The sequence below is a fragment of the Hemibagrus wyckioides genome, linkage group LG21, assembly GCF_019097595.1.
Source record: "Hemibagrus wyckioides isolate EC202008001 linkage group LG21, SWU_Hwy_1.0, whole genome shotgun sequence".
Lineage (NCBI taxonomy): Eukaryota > Metazoa > Chordata > Actinopteri > Siluriformes > Bagridae > Hemibagrus > Hemibagrus wyckioides.
The window spans coordinates 3,905,809-3,924,903 of NC_080730.1; the positions used below are offsets into that span (position 1 = coordinate 3,905,809).

General features: G+C 39.5%; 2 protein-coding genes across 3 annotated transcripts; one reads left to right on the top strand and one right to left on the bottom strand.

The window, feature by feature from the left end:
• The first annotated feature begins 16 nt into the window (after positions 1–16).
• rpn2 (ribophorin II) lies at positions 17–9,092 on the top strand. 2 transcript variants are annotated; one of them, XM_058373915.1, is made up of 18 exons: positions 17–130; positions 801–988; positions 1,081–1,176; positions 1,265–1,440; positions 2,085–2,160; positions 2,353–2,487; positions 3,033–3,209; positions 3,585–3,703; positions 3,860–3,965; positions 4,377–4,468; positions 4,560–4,674; positions 5,207–5,401; positions 5,491–5,577; positions 5,728–5,823; positions 6,138–6,213; positions 6,311–6,440; positions 7,171–7,265; positions 8,907–9,092. In XM_058373915.1, the coding sequence occupies exons 1-17, from the start codon at positions 118–120 to the stop codon at positions 7,220–7,222; spliced, it is 1,929 nt and encodes a 642-aa protein (XP_058229898.1). In that variant the 5' UTR covers positions 17–117; the 3' UTR covers positions 7,223–7,265; positions 8,907–9,092. The 2 variants fall into 2 exon arrangements, with proteins under 2 accessions (XP_058229898.1, XP_058229899.1); XM_058373916.1 differs by lacking the exon at positions 7,171–7,265.
• A 110-nt stretch (positions 9,093–9,202) lies between these two features.
• ghrh (growth hormone releasing hormone) lies at positions 9,203–18,163 on the bottom strand. The gene is made up of 6 exons (XM_058373917.1): positions 17,677–18,163; positions 17,172–17,271; positions 14,160–14,264; positions 13,066–13,170; positions 10,096–10,227; positions 9,203–9,811 (listed from the first exon to the last, which is right to left on the bottom strand). The coding sequence occupies exons 2-6, from the start codon at positions 17,249–17,251 to the stop codon at positions 9,739–9,741; spliced, it is 495 nt and encodes a 164-aa protein (XP_058229900.1). The 5' UTR covers positions 17,252–17,271; positions 17,677–18,163; the 3' UTR covers positions 9,203–9,738.
• Positions 18,164–19,095: the final 932 nt, after the last annotated feature.

A 19,095-nucleotide genomic window follows, 5' to 3' on the forward strand; every position in this document is an offset into this window, starting at 1 on the left:
TTGTGATTAGACAACGGCACAAATCGACCCCCCTATTTTTTTTTTAAGTCAAAATAGGTTTCGCCCATCTGTCCCGGAAGTCTCGCGAGCGCTTTTGGTGACGCTGCATACGGCGACATGGCGCTATTCCGTAAGTCATTTAACTGAGATTAGAGTCAATTTAAAAAAAATAGTTTGTGTTATTTTCTCTTAAGAGCAGCAGAATTCTTTGTTGTCCTGTGCAGTTTGCACGAAACGTATATTTGTGTTGCGGGACGTTTAACAAATTCTCTTCTGTCAATTGTATCAGTGGCATTTTGCATAATGCTAACATGCTAGTTGACTAGCTAGCCGGTTTGCTAACTAAAATGTAGCAGTTTATCTAAAACCTATTTCTAACAATTTTAGAAACCGAAATTCACTCAAAAACCGCAACATGTCTTTTATATTTATTCTTGTTTCTCCTCTAGCATGCGATCTAACCAGGTATCTAACGTGGATACAAAGGCTGTGTTCCAAATTGCCCTTCTGTTTAACATTTAGTGCACTAGTTAGGGTTCAAACGTGTTTTATTTCGTGTGTAGTGCACTTATGTAGGGAGTAGTAAGGTATTTGTGACAGAGCCCTTCGTCAAATACTTTCAGCTACCCTGAGACAATAACTTCTGATAAGGTGTTCATTTAATCAGCCGTGAATAGATTTGCATGTGAAAAGCGAATAATAACACGATATATTTTATTCCATAGAATATGAGAGAGAGAGAGAGAACATGTATAGTGTTTTTACTATATTTTAATGTGTCTGTGCATTTGTGTTAAAAGGTTTGGTCAGCATTGTGGTCTCCCTCCTGGCTCTCGGAGCCTGGGCACTCAACCCGACACACCACCTGACCGCTTCAGATGTGGACAGGCTTCAAGATGTTCTGGAGCAGCCCTTCACAGACCTCAAGTCGGCGTACCTGTCAGTCGTCGGCCTGAGCAAGTTGGGAGTGCCGGTGCCTGACTCGGACGTGAGCTTGAATAAAAATTTCATGGATATCATACAAACGCACACAAAGTTATTTGCATGTCCGTTAACGGTTTATACTTTTTATATCTTTAGGAGGCTTGCAAGTTCATTAAGTCCAACGTGGATACTTCCAGCATCGAATCTCTGTTTTATGTGGCTGAGGCCAGTCAAGTGCTTTCCTCTTGTGGGGTATGAATGTCATTTTATTAGTGTTTAAACAACTGTCTAATAGATAACACTTTTGTCTGATTTCAAATTTGTTCCTTTATCCAATCAGATCCGTTTATCAAACGAGACTCGAGATTTGCTTCTCGCCGCCGTAAGTGAGGACTCCACCATCTCGCAGATCCACCAGGCTGTGAGCGCTCTTAGCTCTCTGGGACTCCCTCTGGCATCGCAGGAGGTAGTCAGTGCCCTTAAAGCACGCATCGCAAAGGAGGACAATGTCATGGCGTGAGTGAATGCTCATCTTTAATGTTGTGTATATGCAGACTGAATTAAGAATCCAGAGGACTAACCCCGTTAACGTATTTGGAAAAGCCGGCTCTAGCTTTTTCTTCAGCAGATTCTGTTTCAGTTCACCCAATAGCTCACATTTGTTATTTAGCTGTTGTTATGTAACTCATCACCTTTATGCCTGGTCTCTGGTGTGAAGGTTTTCACAGACCTTCATAGATTTGACATTTTATAAACTCTCTTTGTTTGTTTTGTGATTTGTGAACTACCAAAATGGATTGTTTAGGTAATTACATAAATTTGCATTTATTTTCCCATGTCAGCTTCAAAATCTGTTCTGTGTGGCGATATGAAACAAAACATAACCCATTTGAATTGTCTTGTAAACTAATAACCAACGGTTTGTCATGAAACATCAACTGTTGTCATATTTCAGTCATGTTAGTCACTTATCCAGACTTCTCTAAGCAAGGAATTTTATGTAACTGGATGTAGAACCCTCGGGCGTGTGATTGAGAAGTGGGACTCGTAAAACAGGCGGCTTTTTTTGGTGTTGCCACTGCAGTAGACTCAGAGCCGTCATTTTTTAATGCAACATGCAGCCAGTAACTTCATCTCTTGTGCTCATTTTGTGTACACAGCATCATTCAGGCTCTGCAGACCGCTTCCCGTCTCTCCCAGCAGGCTGAACTCGGAGATATCCTGGAGGAAATAGAGGTGAGATGACTAAGGTCAGGCTGTAGGTGGCGCCATTGAACAGGTTTAGAATGAACCTGAGTACATTTAAAAAAAAAAAAAAAAAATCACCAGTACACTTATCCGAATGCTTTCTTTCTTTCTATTGCAAGAGTACATGTTAAATGTACAGGTTTTATTTTCTGATCGTGTCGTGTTGTGTATCACATGCAGGATCTGGCTGCTCGGCTGGATGACCTGGGAGGTGTGTTCCTTCAGTTCGAGGAAGGTCTGGAGGCCACTGCGCTGTTCGTGTCCGCAGCATACGCTCTGTCCGATCACATGGACGTGGAGCCTCCACTGAAAGAGGCGAGACTGCATGACTGTCAAATAAAGAACAAAACACCTGGCATTGTGCTGCTGGGGAAATAATCAACGACTAGAAGGCTAGAAGAACTAGACTATAGTTGTTTTTAAAGTTATTCTTCTATAATAGGACATCCTGAATGATTTTATTTGTATTATATTATATCAATTTGCCTATGATTTACGATATTTGTTAATGAATTACACATCATAACTTTCATGGCACATCTGTGAAAGAAGTTATTTCCTGTTATCACTTGTGATATAGCAGCTACAAACCTCTCCTTACAGGAAAATTTTACCATATCAACAATTAGAGGCATTTTTAAACCCATTTCCTTGGTGTGTCTGCTATACAAGTCTCTTTTGAACAAGTTGTTGCTATAGAAACAATAACACATCAAATCCAGTGTGGTGTGCAGCTTCACTATTAGAAAATCGCCTTCGGAGACCTTCTAAAGGTCAGATGTGAGAATTGATTCAGCAGCACAGTGGTGTAGTAATCATCTGAATGTGGAGATAAATGCTGCTTCTTGGTGTTTTCTCAGGACCAGGTGATCCAGCTGGTGAACTCGATCTTCAGCAAGAAGTCGTGGGACTCCCTGTCTGAGGCGTTTAGCGTAGCCAGCGCCGCCGCCGCACTCTCCAACAACCGTTTCCACAAGCCGGTCATTGTCAAATCTCTGGGCTCTGCATCTGTCTCACACAGCCAGCCTCTGCTGCAGGTACACACACTGCCAACACGCTGGAACAAGACCACTGAGCTTCCTTTTACATTTTCTTTTCGACATAGGAAAAGTCAGTGCTTAAATTTAATGCATGAAATAGTTTGGAAGCCAAGAAAAATTTGTTTTGTGCCGTTACTTCACCTGTTTGTACACACCTGATGGTTTTACGCTTTGATAAACACCTAAATATCCAGAACCTGTCCCTTCAACGTGATTTGACCACACTCCGAAGAAAATAATGAATGGAATTATTTGATCAGTCCATTCCATAGGTGATGGAGTGCGCTTGTAATATGCACAAATATAATGACACACTTTTTTATTCGTCTATAATGTTACACTGTTGTTATGGTGAATAACTCTGTGTTACAGCTCCAGGTGACCGATGTCCTGTGCCAGCCTCTGAGCTCGGCTAACGTCCTGGTGGAATCGGCCACCTCTGTATCCTCCAAAGCTGTTGTCCTGAGCCAAACCCCCTTCACCTTACGAGAGTACGTTCCTGACTCATACCTTCTATCTGATGTCTTAGAATTGTAGATCCTGCCTTAGGAAATGATTGACTTGACCGTCATTATTCGCTGCTGTTGCCGTGGTAACATTCGAAGCTTACCAGTTAATTATTCAAATTTTTGTTTCTTTTGTTTTAGTGACATCTTTGAGCTGAACTTCATGGCCAGCCAGCCTGCGAGCGGTTACTACCAGTTCTCCGTGGCCGTCACTGGGGACAGCCGTCTGGTGGCCAACGAAATTGACGTAAGCAGACTGTTTGACGATATACGCCGATAAACCCTGTTGCGATGTAACCACGCAACACAAGCTTCTGTGTCTTTTTTTTTCTTTAAAAGAAAAAGAAGTGAAATGTTCCCCCTGACGCTTTGACTCTTAATTGTCTAAATGACTGCTGATTCATTCCCCAATGAGGCTTTTAAAAAAAAAAAAGCAATTATTTAGTTCACGTCCTGTCAAATTGTAAGGTCAACTCAGATGGTCAGAGGTCAAAGTCTCGTCTTTTGTAGACGTCTGAACCCTGAGCAATATGCTGTCACATCATTCTGTTCACCACACAAAGCCTTTTCTCTTTAACCACGCCGTAATTTTGTGGTCTCTAAAATTAAGTGTTCTGTTTTCCACTTAATTATATTCCCTCCCTTCTGTCTCTGTTAGCTCAAGGTAAAAGTCTCTACCAAGGTAGCCATCAACAACATGGACCTCTCTGTGGTCGACAAGGACCAGAGCATCGGTGCCAAAACCACCCGGTGAGATCCTCCACCGATTCCTCTAACATAATGTTGATTTAGTTTTTAACTTATTTATGTATATTAACTGATTTATTAATTTTTCTCCCAGAGTGGAATATCCAAACAAAGCCAAGTCCTCCTTCTTGGCTGACAGCCACCAGAACTTCGCTATGACCTTCCAGCTGGTGGATGAAACCACCGGAGTGGAGCTCACGCCTCACCAGGTACGGCTTTTAAACTTCACTTCACACATTTAACAGTGGTGGTCTCTGGAGCATCCAGGGTTCTGTAAACAGGAGGAGAAAATATTAACTTGGATCACTGTCATGTAATCAATCAGAAAGAGGAAGTGCCTCAAAAGTTCTGCTTTAAACACACACACACACTGAACACATCCTCACTGTAGGGTCCACTCACTCACTCTCTACTTTTAGACTCAGTGTTTTTACTCCTTTTTTATTATAAAATGGACAGTTTTCTTGTTCCCTATAAAATGAGTAAGTAGTCAACATGGTGTCTTTCTTTTAGCTTCAAGAAATGGGCAATACAATATTATTTCCTGTACTTTTCTGCCACATTAACTGTTTCCTTTGTATTTAGCATGGTTTAAATTTGATGATCATTACTGAGGCATGAGGACTCTTGGCTATTCCACGATCACAGTCATTAAAAAGGAAATTTTAGCATTTCCCAGTCAGTCAGTCACATTGCTTGAATACAACCTTGAACAAGCTTCTGATTTCTGCTTGTTTTCAGACCTTCGTCAGGCTGCACAACCAGAAGACTGGGCAGGAAGTGGTATTTGTGGCCGAGCCGGACAACAAGAACCTGTACAAATTCGAGCTGGACACAGCTGAGAGGAAGACCGAGTTTGACTCCATCTCAGGCACATACGCCCTCTATCTGATGGTGGGAGACGCCACTCTGGAGAACCCAGTCTTGTGGAACGTGGTATGGAAAGCTAATGTAAACTAATGGAGTGGAGTGACTCCGTCAGTGTAGTTGATATTTGAATGATCAACTCTTTTATTTCTTCAAAGGCGGACGTTGTTCTCAAGTTCCTCGATGAAGAGGCTCCATCTACGGTTCAGTCGAAGAACCTGTACGTTCCCAAACCAGAGATTCAGGTCAGGATTAGACTCGTTATTACATCATTATAACAGTGTTACGAGAGCACAGTAACAGGATTGTCATGATATTGCATGAAGGACATTTATTTTGTCTGCTGTGCCGATAAGTGATTACTAAATACTGAACGTTATTTTTACTCTGTTTAGCACATGTTCCGTGAGCCAGAGAAAAGACCTCCTACTGTCCTGTCCAACACCTTCACCGCACTCGTCCTCTCTCCCTTCCTGCTGCTGCTCATCCTGGTACTGACATTTCTCTGTTCTTAATGAAAGATAGCTTGAGTGCATGTGTGATGACCACAGACAAGCATTTCAATACGTCTTGAGAAAATGAGCGAGACCCCGTTTTTAATCATTTTAACTTAAGGGGTTTGGGATGTGATGAGGTTGTGAGAGTCTTTCCAAAATTAGAAAACCCTAACATAAGCACAGATTTGTCCTTCTAGAAAGTACAAATTCTACATCATGGATAGATATTAGAGTAACTAGATGGAATACCATCTTTTATTCCTTTAATGTCAATAGATTATTCAAGTGTTTTATCTCTTTCTGTCCAGTGGTTCAAGCTTGGTGCCAACATTTCCAACTTCAGTCTGTCCCCCAGCTGTGTGCTCTTCCACGTCGGCCATGCTGGTGAGTGCACTGATCGTTTCTGATGCACTAAAGACTTTTTTCCATCAAATACAATTTTTTTTGGTTCACTTTTTAATGATCTTTTTTTGCGATACAGCCATGCTGGGCCTGATGTACGTCTACTGGACCCAACTCGACATGTTCCAGACTCTTAAATACCTGGCTATACTGGGAAGCCTCACGTTCCTGGCTGGGAACCGCATGCTGGCCCAGAAAGCAGTTAAAAGGTACAGCGTGATTTTTCTTTTCGTTCCCTTTTCAATTCTATCAGTTATCGAGACGTACTCTCCTCAGTTGCCATCCTTTCTCACATGAATGTATAAAGTGCTCCAATACAACATTTAAAACTGCTGTTTAGAGATATTTTGGAATATATTTATGAAGACACAAACAGGCAGCAGATTGAATAAGTAAAGTCAAGCGCATGTACAGGATTAAAAGTATTTATTTACACCTTTGCCACTGATATTTTGCCTGATCTTTACGTTACACTAAATCCCAAACTGGCTTTCTAGCCACTATATTTATAAATACTCGCTAAAACACTGATGTCGTGCCTCATATCTAGAGCACTACATACCACTCGTTGAATTGAGACCTGACAGAAAAATGCACTCCTGTAGATTAAAGTATTGGCACCCTTGTCCTGATAATGCATCACTACTTATTTATTTATTTTAGTTTAAATCAGTGTGGAAAGCTGGAATGTTAACGAGAAATGTGTAGAGACTGGGATTTCTGCTGGACAAACTCCTTTTTCTGGGCTGGTGGTTTGTGCCTTGCAGAAACAAGGGTGCACAAACTTTTGCATAAAGCAGTATTCCTCTCCTTATCCCTGCTGTAACGTTTCCTCTTTTTCCTCCCTGTCTGTTCTTTAGTCAGTGCTCGATCCTGCTTTTAAAACTCTCTCCTGTTTGCTGCTTTTTCTTCTTTCTTTCCCCCGCCCTCGTCCTCCAGGATCGCCGCTGAGCAGAGTAGTAGGTTGGCTAAGTATAGGAGTCTGCGGTGAAAGCCCGGTTTATTAAAACAAAAGCCCAGTCTCCCAGGCTGAAGTAAGGCTCTGCATGCAGAGGGACAGCATGGTGTCCTTTTCACCACTGTAGTGTAAAGTGCATGGCTGTGTGATTTTTTTCATCCGTGAGCGTGTTTTCACATCAGCTTCAGCGTTCAGCTTTTATCACCAGCGACGACAAGCGTGTATTAATGAGTCGTTTTCAGACTCTGAAAGCTTGGAGTAATAAGGAAGCTCATTTTTGCTACTCAAACCAGTTCACCAGGTCATAATAATTAGCAGATTTGCTTTCTGTTTTGAGATATAATAACATATTACAGCAGTAAAGTTGGTTTTATCATCAAAATCTGCAACATTTTTATTTACTTATACCGTATAAACAAACCATTTTTATTCTTTAATTTCACATTCGTTTAGTCTTTTAACACAACAGACCGTCTTTAAGTAGCTGTAAATGTGACTCAGTAAGGGACCGTCATCCAAGTGTGGCTTACGTAAGAATAAACGGCTCAGTGTTGTGGTGTTATACAAGAAATAATAAACGACGAGGGAGTGTGATGAAGCAGAGGAACAGTTAAAGCCCTGATTGTTTCCCCCGAGTGTTTCATTCCACTTGCAAGACAGCAATTTAACGATTACAATTTATTTATTAAAAAACGAGACGGAGCGGCTAGAAACAGTCTCTCCTGAGGAGATTGTAGCTCTGAGAAACTTAAATGTAAATTGCAAATTAATGTGTCCTGAAGACTTTAATTCTGTGACACTTAAAGAAAAGAATTAGGTAAAATCTGTGAATGAACTTATTGAGCCCAGACCCATTTCCACTGATGTACACAAAGCTCCGCCCCCAAAAGTGTCGGTAAATATGCAAAACTCTCCGCATAATGATTTAAAAATTCTTGAGATAATAAGAAGGTGTTTGTGGGCGTGTCTATAAAGCATTCCAAACCAGAGGGTTGTCCCACCCCTTCACGCCACCCACAGTTACACCTACTTGACTTCTCCTCACTGACGTCTTTTCTTTCACGAGCGTTACAGCTTGTGCTATTGTTAGGTTTAACCGAACGAGATAAACGATGTAATAGAAGAGTGCATTCACATAAACGTCAGAGCTGCTGCTGTTAATAGAAAACGATTCTTCTGACCAATCAGAATCAAGAATTCAGCAGCACTGATCTACATTAAGCTGCAAAACAGCAGTGATTCACACTTCATTTTTTCTTGTGCTGATTAAAGACACAGAGATTTAATTTTTTTTAAATAAGCGTTCAGAATATTAATGAAGGGGCGGGGGGAAACGACATTGTGAGCTCATATTGTAATGATGTCAGTCATTTATGCCTCAAAGAAAGCAAAATCAGCTGTGCTTTCTGAGTGGGAGGGGCTTATTCTCTCTCTCTCCCCTTTTCAATCAGTCTGTGTATTCGGAAGAGGGCGAGCGTTTTCTCTACTGGAGACCTGGTTAAATTGCCGATGCTGGAAGTGCTTCACAAGTGCTTCATAAAAATAAAACCAGCTTGTGTTGTGATACTAAATGTTTTGTGTTTTGAACGTTTCGTGTAATCCCGTTCATCATCCTGTCTGTGGTGTGCAAGCGGAAAAAGTGCATGATCGTTCAGAAAGCTCTTTCAAAACTGTCCTTCGATTCACAATTCTGAACAACATCTCCTTCCTCTTTCAGACAGAAAAGCTAAACGATCACCGAAAGCAGTCACGAGGAGACCGGAGCTTCGTTTTGTTCTCGTCTTTATTTAAGTGAAGAAATCTGGCACGAAAGCATCAGTTCCATGGAAGATAAACGACAAGGCTGTGACAGATCATGGCAGTTTATTGGACTGTTCCCCCCAAAAAAAAAGAAAAAAAGAAATCAAATCTGAAAAGTCGAATGCAGTTGGATGTTTTCATTATTTTTTATTTTATTTTATTTTTTAACACACAACTGAATGCACTGTAAGTGATCCATTGGGGTTTTGACTCTTTGATTGTCGCTGTGTTTTGGTTTTTTTTTTCTCTAGGTGGTTTTTCCCTCATACAGTAAGCTGTAAAGGTTTTTCCGTCATGGGCGTAATTTGTTTCCCAAAACTCTCTTTCCAGGGCAGGTTTGGATTTTTTGCCGATCGATTTTGTTTTGTCTGTCTGTTTTTGACAGCACGTGTGACCATTTTTACAGCTTGTTACCACACCCAACACTCATCTCACCAAACTGTGGTTTTGTAAAGAAAACAATTTAAAAAAATAAAAACAAAAAACACAAATTCCAGCTTTTGTGTTTCCTTTTTACTCAACAAATTTTGTGAAATTTATTTTTATTTAATTTAATTTTTTAAATGTTTTTATTTATTTATTTATTTTCATATTTATTTATTTTCCACATCCCTCCTGTATTAGTTAGCATTTATTAGAAAGACACAAAGCACTAACACAGTTTTGGCTCAGCAGTTCTGATTTATTTAAAGAGATCTTTTTGCATAATCCTTTTTAATTGGCAAACCACAAAGAAAGCAACATACTGATCACTTTCTGCGCCGATTCTCCGGACACTTCCTGTTCAGCAGCACACCACAAGCACAGCCGCTGCACTGAAGACTGGAAGAACAACGAAGGAAAAGCATTAGTAGAAATAAGATGAACAGAATAAATAGAGAGAGGGAGACATTCTGAGATGATCAAGACTTCTGTCCTGTTCTTTCTCAAGGTGACGTCGTCCATGAAAGTCAGTATGCAGAACAAAATCAGAACAAATAGTCATGTAGGAGCTGAAAGAGTCGACTCATTTTGGTGATTCGAATCAAATGAATCGACTCACTGAAAGGTATCACTTTAATTTGGAAAAGCGGATGTGTCATTATAAGGTTTAAAATAAAATCTACCTAAAGCCTTGACGTCCTCTCTGCTGCTCCCTATAGCTGTGTTCCCTCTTGATGGACATCAGGTCCTGCTTGTATGTGTCCTCGAAAATTCCTGCCTGCCGTTTTACGTAGTGTTCAGATTCTGGCCGGCTTCTGAACAAACAAAAGTCAGAATGTTTTAAAATTGGAACAAAACATCTAAGCTAGATTGATCATTATGGCTTAAATGTTGCTCCAATCAATCAATCAATCAATCAAGTGGCACAAATGGTAACAGTTACATCCAGTTTACATCCAGACCAGTGTTATTGCATCATAAGATACAAGAGCCAATCACAGTTAAATATGCAAATGAAGACAGTGGAGGCCTATAGGTACATGTGGCTATTTTTTCATTTACATATTGATTAAAGCTTAATTTGTTTATTATGTCTAATAACATTTTACTTAATATATAACATATATATGTATACACATTGCCATTGTATTAGGAACACATGTATACATGTTCATTCAACTAATACAGTTATACAGATACAGATACAGGACAAGAGCTTTAGTTAATATTCATGTGATGGTTTGACGTGATTGGGCGAGTTTGTTTAATTTAGAATATTGGAATTTAAGTTAAGTTAAGAATTTAAGTCACATACCCTACATACACTATATTGCCAAAAGTATTCGCTCACCCATCCAAATAATCAGAATCAGGTGTTCCAATCACTTCCATGGCCACAGGTGTATAAAATCAAGCACCTAGGCATGCAGACTGTTTTTACAAACATTTGTGAAAGAATGGGTCGCTCTCAGGAGCTCAGTGAATTCCAGCGTGGAACTGTGATAGGATGCCACCTGTGCAACAAATCCAGTCGTGAAATTTCCTCGCTCCTAAATATTCCTCAACTGTCAGCTGTATTATAAAAACGTGGAAGTGTTTGGGAACTACAGCAACTCAGCCACGAAGTGGTAGGCCACGTAAACTGACGGAGCGGGGTCAGCGGATGCTGAGGCGCATAGTGCGAAGAGGTCGCCAACTTTCTGCAGAGTCAATCGCTACAGACCTCCAAACTTCATGTGGCCTTCAGATTAGCTCAAGAACAGTGCGCAGAGAGCTTCATGGAATGGGTTTCCATGGCCGAGCAGCTGCATCCAAGCCATACATCACCAAGTGCAATGCAAAGCGTCGGATGCAGTGGTGTAAAGCGCGCCGCCACTGGACTCTAGAGCAGTGGAGACGCGTTCTCTGGAGTGACGAATCGCGTTTCTCCATCTGGCAATCTGATGGACGAGTCTGGGTTTGGCGGTTGCCAGGAGAACGGTACTTGTCTGACTGCATTGTGCCAAGTGTAAAGTTTGGTGGAGGGGGGATTATGGTGTGGGGTTGTTTTTCAGGAGCTGGGCTTGGCCCCTTAGTTCCAGTGAAAGGAACTCTGAATGCTTCAGCATACCAAGACATTTTGGACAATTCCATGCTCCCAACTTTGTGGGAACTGTTCGGAGCTGGCCCCTTCCTCTTCCAACATGACTGTGCTCCAGTGCACAAAGCAAGGTCCATAAAGACATGGATGACATTCTGGTGAGTCTGGTGTGGATGAACTTGACTGGCCTGCACAGAGTCCTGACCTCAACCCGTTAGAACACCTTTGGGATGAATTAGAGCGGAGACTGAGAGCCAGGCCTTCTCGTCCAACATTAGTGTGTGACCTCACAAATGCGCTTCTGGAAGAATGGTCAAAAATTCCCATAAACACACTCCTAAACCTTGTGGACAGCCTTCCCAGAAGAGTTGAAGCTGTTATAGCTGCAAAGGGCGGACCGACGTCATATTGAACTCTATGGATTAGGAATGGGATGTCACTTAAGTTCATATGCGAGTCAAGGCAGGTGAGCGAATACTTTTGGCAATATAGTGTATGTGTTAGCTAAACTTCATTTGCATGCCAATAGATGCAAATGGTCATCCATCCTCTGGTCAGATGAGACTAAACTGGAGCTCTTTGGACATACGGATGTTGCATATCTTTGGCATAAGTAAGCAGAAGCCTTCAGTCCTAAGAATACCATCCAAACGGTCAAGCATGGCGGTGGTCACATCATGCTATGGGGATGCTTCTCTGCCAGTGGTACAGGGAACCTTAGGACTATGTCAAAATTCCTGATGAAAACCTGGTGGCGTCAGCACATAAGCTCAACCTGCCAGAGAATTGGACCTACCAGCAGGATTATGACCAGAAGCATACGGCACGAGTGGTCAAGCAATGGTTCAGGGACAACAACATAAATGTTCTGGAGTGGCTGAGTCAGAGCCCTGACCTGAACCCAATTGAGAATTTGTGGAGAGAGTTGAAGATCCAGGTCAGGGCTAGGAAGCTTTCCAATCTCCAACTTTTTGGAAGCTTTTGCGAAAGGATGACTGGGGAAAAATTCTGCAGCAGACCTGTAGATATCTTGTGGAGACCGACAATAAGTGTTTGCAGGCCATCATTAGGAACAAAGGCTTTTATATTGATTATTGAAACGTTGTAATATGAAGGGTATGAATAATTCTGAACATGGTGATTTTTGATTATTTGTCAATAAAAACCCATGAAATGTCATATTTCTTGAAATATCACATTGTTATTTCTTCAGTTGTTTGTCACAGAAGACAACTCAAAAACACTATAAAAATACCAAGGGTATAAGTCATTTTGAGCACAACTGTACATTACTGCACAGTGAAATGCATATCTTTGCATATCCCATGCTTGGAGGGTTGGGGTCAGAGTACAGGGTTAGTCTCATGACTGGAGCACTGGTGTTCTGGGGGCTGTGCTCAAGGGCCCAACAGTGGGAGCTTGGATACCTGCCTGTATAATTAGATCAACAGGTGTTCCTAAAAAAAACGACAAACAATAAGTACGCAACATGACTTACAACCTCAGTTGTAATGAACTTGAGTTGATTTGCTAAAATGATAAATATATAACTATAAATTAAATATCACTTTACCCAGATCCTTTTCCTGTGATCGTCTGGAGGAACTTTCTAGCAGATATTTGACCGAGAACTTTGCGGTAGCTGTTGGTAAAGATGGCGTCTGCATGCCTTCCAGACCTGAATGTGAAGAATTACAGAAAGAAAAACAATGTAATTCGCCATTTTATCCCAGGATTCATACACTATATTGCCTATATTGCCCACTATAAAAGTTTTGGGACACCCCTCCAAATCATCGAATTCAGGTGTTGTTTTTCAAGGGTTGGGCTCGGCCCCTTAGTTCCAGTGAAAGGAACTCTTAATGCTTCAGCTTCATACCAAGACATTTTGGACAATTTCATGCTCCCAGCTTTGTGGGAACAGTTTGGGGATGACCCCTTCCTGTTCCAACATGACTGAACACCAGTGCACAAAGCAAGGTCCATAAAGACATGGATCAGTGAGTTTGGTGTGGAGGAACTTCACAGAGTCCTGACCTCAACCTGATAGAACACCTTTGAGATGAATTAGAGTGGAGACTGTGAGCCAGACCTTCTCGTCCAACATCAGTGCCTGACCTCACAAATGCACTTCTAGAGGAATGGTCAAAAACTTCCATAAACACTCTCCTAAACCTTGTGGAAAGCCTTCCCAGAAGAGATGAAGCTGTTATAGCTGCAAAGGGCCGGACAACTCCATATTACATTCATGTGTATGTAAAGGCAGACGTCCCAGTTTTGGCCTGGCTCACAGTCTCCGCTCTAATTCATCCCAAAGGTGTTCTATCAGGTTGAGGTCAGGACTCTGTGAAGTTCCTCCACACCAAACTCACTCATCCATGTCTTTGTGCACTGGTGTGCAGTCATATTGGAACAGGTAGGGGTCATCCCCAAACAAAGTTGGGAGCATGAAATTGTCCAAAATGTCTTGGTATGAAGCTGAAGCATTAAGAGTTCCTTTCACTGGAACTAAGGGGCCGAGCCCAACCCCTGAAAAACAACACTTAAATTCAATGATTTGGAGGGGTGTCCCAAAACTTTTGGCAACATAGTGTACATTGGTACATAAGCAGCGTTTACATAGTTCCAGCTGATTTGTGATGGTTAAAGATAAAAACTGAACTGGACCTGAACTCGACATGCTGACTCCGGGCGGATCTGTAGTCTGTCGGGGGCTGCAGGGGATCGTCCAGCGAGGAGCTCATCAGTATCGCAGTGGCTCTCTGACCGAACCTGGGAAAGAAATCATTCTAAGATCATTTGATTTAAACATTTATTCATATTATATTCATATTCATAACAGTTCAGTGCTTAAGATTCCAGCTGAATGCATGGAATCAGATGTTATTCTGCCTCATATACAGTATTCAGTATACGTCACTAAATAAAATAAAAGTGGTTTCTAATTCGCAGAGTGAAGAACACTGCTGCTGTTAGACTCCTTGACACAAAAGCATCCTCGTCACTCGTCTTTAAATATCTTCCCGTTCTGCGAATTAGTCCGCTTTGAATTCCTGAAACTTTCGACCTGAACCTTTTAACCTTTTTAAAACGAGGTGTAATTATCCATTAATGCCTTGAAACGAATCTTAAAATCTCAAGGTGTTTTGATGACACCGTCCAACAAAAGATATTATTCCTTTACTTTATACTTTCTTTTGTATTTCTTTGTTTGTATTAATTTATTAATTTATTTAAAGTAAGTACTATTAGTACAATTGTGTTTAAATGATTAATAGAGCTTTTAAATCCACTTAAAGAAGAAGAACTACTGGTGCACAATTAGAAAAATTAAAAATAAAAAATATATATATATATATATGTATATTTTTAAATCTTTTAAATACAGAACCTTTATCTTTTTATGTGTTTTTTATTTCTTCATGTTGTAAAGCACATGGGCTCTCAAAGGGTTAATAATCATTTTAATGAACTTCTTTTCTTTTTAAAACCTTTTCTGAAATATTTTATACAGTACCTTTACTTTATAGTGTTCTCAGAATAAGCCAAATAATTCATAAAAATATATATTTTTTTAAACTTAAAAAATGGAAATAATAAAATATAACAATAATATATATATATATATATATATATATATATATATATATATATATATATATATATATATATATATATATATATATTTTATATATTATATATATATATTTATAATTTATAAAAAGGGAATATAAATATTAAATATAATCCATAATTTATGTATTAAATAATTTATACATAATTTATAAATGAAAAACTAAAACTAAAAAATAAATAAATAGACATAAAAGCTAAAACATTGCAATAATCGATCAGTTTGTATCCTTCCTTTACTTTTATTGTTTTTATAATGAAATGTTCAAAACCTTGTCAAATGAAATCACACTTATAGAAAATTCTCAACAATTTCCTATAAAAAGCCTCCAATGTTCCTTTACGCATTCACTCAGTAAGGAGTTGTTGTGTATGCTGACCTTCACCCTCAGAGAGAGAGAGAGAGAGAGAGAGAGAGAGAATGAAAATAGACAAAAATTGCAATACATTTAAAATGTAATCAAACTGCCCAGTGCTACTTAACACAACAAAAGCGCAGCGTTGCGTGTCGAGTGTCGTGACCTGTGTGAGGTGCTGGTCAGTAATAATCAGCGCCCGGCCTCTACAGCTGTAGAGGGAGGGACAGCGCTTTTGTCTGCTTTTTCTGCTTCATTCACACTCGTCTGTGTGAGAGCAGTGTAAGAGCGTAACAATATGGGTGTGTAAAATGAGTCAGAGGATGCAGTAATTAGACTTCAGGTCCAAATTCCTAAATTTGGAGTAAAGCACAATGGCGAGCATGCGAGGGGTCAGCTGCGGTGAAAACCCTGAGCAGGAGATTCGGGTGAGGTCTGTCTCACTCAGAGGAGAACTTCAGACATGTACGAGTTACAGATTAATAATAATAATAATAATAATATTGATAATAATAATGATAATTATAATGCAGACTCATGTGAAAAGAGACGAGTCATGTAAAGCCATCGTGAGTACATAAATGAATCATGTATAATGAATCATGTGTACATAAATGAATCATGTGTGAAGAATCATGTGTACATAAATGAATCAGGTGTACAGAATGACATGTAAATAAATGAATAATGTGTAAAGAATCATGTGCATATAAAAGAGTCATGTGAAAAGAATCATGTGTACATAAAAGAATTATGTGTAAAGAATCATGTGTATAGAATGACATATGAATAAATAAATCATGTGTAAAGAATCGTGTGCACATAAAAGAGTCATGTGTCAAGAATCATGTGTACAGAATGACATGTGAATAAGTGAATCGTGTGTAAAGAATCATGTGTATATAAAAGAAGCATGTGTAATGAATCACGTGTACATAAAAGAATCATGTGTAATGAATCATGTGTATATAAAAGAAGCATGTGTAATGAATCACGTGTACATAAAAGAATCATGTGTAATGAATCATGTGCATATAAAAGAGTCATGTGTGAAGACTCATGTGAACAGAATGACATAAATCAGTGAATCAAGCAAAAAGTATCATGTGTACATAAAAGAATCATGTGTAAAGAATCGTGTATAGAATGATATGTGAAAAAATGCATCATTTGTAAAGAATCATGTGTCCATAAATGAGTCGTCTGTAAAGAATCGTATTTCACAAAAACATAAAAATGAACATGAATGAACAAATCACCGGACTGTTATGTAATGTGAAAAAAAGGAATCATGTGCAACAAAAAGCACACGAGAGAAGAAAAATACATGCACTCACTATATATAAAAACCAAGTTTCATGTATAACGTTTCAGGAAGATTTAAATGTGTTAAAATAATATCAATATACCTTGTCCATATAGATACAATTAATCTAAATCAACATAATCAAAGAATGATAAAAAGTCCCATAAATGTGTGTTTATCCTGCAGAAAAAGATGACAAACCAGTTGTGTTATTTCTCATAGACAGGGTAGAGGGGTGCCAATACTTTAGAGCGCGTAACAGGTGTTCAGTGAGTGGACTGTACATCGACAAAAAAAAAGTGACCTACTTTTAAGTTTAAGACCAAAAACAAATGACCCAAACTCACACTAACAGCAGAGGAAATAATTATCACATGGACGTACCGTAGTGAAGGATAGAGCGGTGTGCAGAGTCCGAGCATCACCGTCCAGCACAACACCAACACGACAGCTCGCTCCATCATTCTGACCGAGCGGGACGAAGCTGTATGGAAAAAAGAAGTGCATTTCATTTCAGAAAAACGCTGACGTTTTATTCTCCGCCTTTTCAAAATTCACTGCAGTGAACCCTGAAACATCAGCTGGCACTGTTACAGCAAAGTGGTGCTTTTTAAAAATAATAATAATAATAAAAAAAACCCTACAATAATTATTATTTTTTAAAATCTTATTAAGAATGATTAAATTATAAATTAGAAATATTTTAAGATTAATTTAATACATTTTTCTAAACAAAAATTATTTAAAAAATTTAACTCCATGCAATGAAAACAAAAATCCAGGCATATCACACACACCTATGATGCAGGTAAAATAATTAAGATTAAATTAATAAAATTACTGTGAGAAAAAGGAGGAAAAAGAAGGTCGAGTGTAAGGATGAGTTCACCTGGAGGATGAGTGTAAGGAGTGGATCCTGAGTGCTCTGTCCTGCAGGTTTGGGTGTGAATGAAGGAGCAGTGAATGAGGTGACTGGGTTACTTGCAGCGTGTCATCCTCCTCTTCTCTCCGCTGATGTTAAGAGCAGTGGACGAGTGCAGGAGAAATCACCAGCAACAGGCTCCAGGGGCTCCTCTGTGTGTGTGACGGCTATTCCACGAAGACCTACTGCTCTGAGAGGCCACTTGATTGCTGAGTGTAATTTAGTCTCTCTCTCTCTCTCTTTCTCTCTCTCTCTCTATCTCTCGGTGTCTCTGTCTCTCTCTCTCTTGCTCTATCTCTCTCTCTGTCTCTATTTCTCTGTATTTCTCTCTCTCTCTGTCTCTCTCTATTTCTCTATCTCTCTCTTTTTCTCTCTCCCTCTCTCTCTCTCTTGCTCTATTTCTCTGTATTTCTCTCTCTCTCTCTCTGTCTCTCTCTATTTCTCTATCTCTCTTTCTCTCTCTCTCTCTCTCTCTCTCTCTCTTGCTCTATCTCTCTCTCTGTCTCTATTTCTCTGTATTTCTCTCTCTCTCTCTCTCTGTCCAGATTAAACTGCTAACTGCTTTCACCTCCTACAGCGTCAGAGGCTCGTGAAGGACTTCCATCTGATGTGTTCTCCTACACAAGTTTGTTTGCTGCAGCTGAATTTTTCCAATTGATCCACAGCCATAATTATTGGCACCCTTGACGGATTTAACCAAATAGTATTTTAGTACCTTACTCTACTTTGGAGACTAACAGGTTGATGGTTACACATCAGCTCTAGATCAGTCACTTTTACTTTCTATCTATCTATCTATCTATCTATCTATCTATCTATCTATCTATCTATCTATCTATCTATCTATCTATCTATCTATCTATCTATCTATCTATCTATCTATCTATCTATCTTTTCAAGCAACCAGTTAGTCTGCCTGTCTGTCTGTCTGTCTCTCTCTCTCTCTCTCTCTCTCTCTCTCTATCTATCTCTATTAATCTTTTTAACCAATCAATCAGTCAGTCTGTCCGTCCATCCATCCATCCATCTATCTATCTATCTATCTATCTATCTATCTATCTATCTATCTATCTATCTATCTATCTATCTATCTATCTGTCTATCTGTCTGTCTATCTATCTATCTATCTATTAATATTTTCAGTTAAGCAATCTATCTATCTATCTATCTATCTATCTATCTATCTATCTATCTATCTATCTATCTATCTATCTATCTATCTTTTCAAGCAACCAGTTAGTCTGCCTGTCTGTCTGTCTGTCTGTCTGTCTGTCTCTCTCTCTCTCTCTCTCTCTCTCTCTCTCTATCTATCTATCTCTATTAATCTTTTTAATCAATCAGTCAATCAGTCAGTCCGTCCGTCTATCTATCTATCTATCTATCTAT

Coding starts and splice junctions, on each gene's coding strand:
- rpn2 (XM_058373915.1), top strand. Junction 4,469..4,559: donor ATCGGTGCCAAAACCACCCG/GTGAGATCCTCC, acceptor TTTTTCTCCCAG/AGTGGAATATCCAAACAAAG. Junction 6,441..7,170: donor GCCCAGAAAGCAGTTAAAAG/GTACAGCGTGAT, acceptor CTCGTCCTCCAG/GATCGCCGCTGAGCAGAGTA.
- ghrh (XM_058373917.1), bottom strand. CDS start 17,251: ATGATGGAGCGAGCTGTCGTGTTGGTGTTGTGCTGGACGGTGATGCTC. Junction 14,265..17,171: donor CCGCTCTATCCTTCACTACG/GTACGTCCATGT, acceptor TTTCTTTCCCAG/GTTCGGTCAGAGAGCCACTG. Junction 13,171..14,159: donor AGTCAGCATGTCGAGTTCAG/GTCCAGTTCAGT, acceptor CTTCACATTCAG/GTCTGGAAGGCATGCAGACG.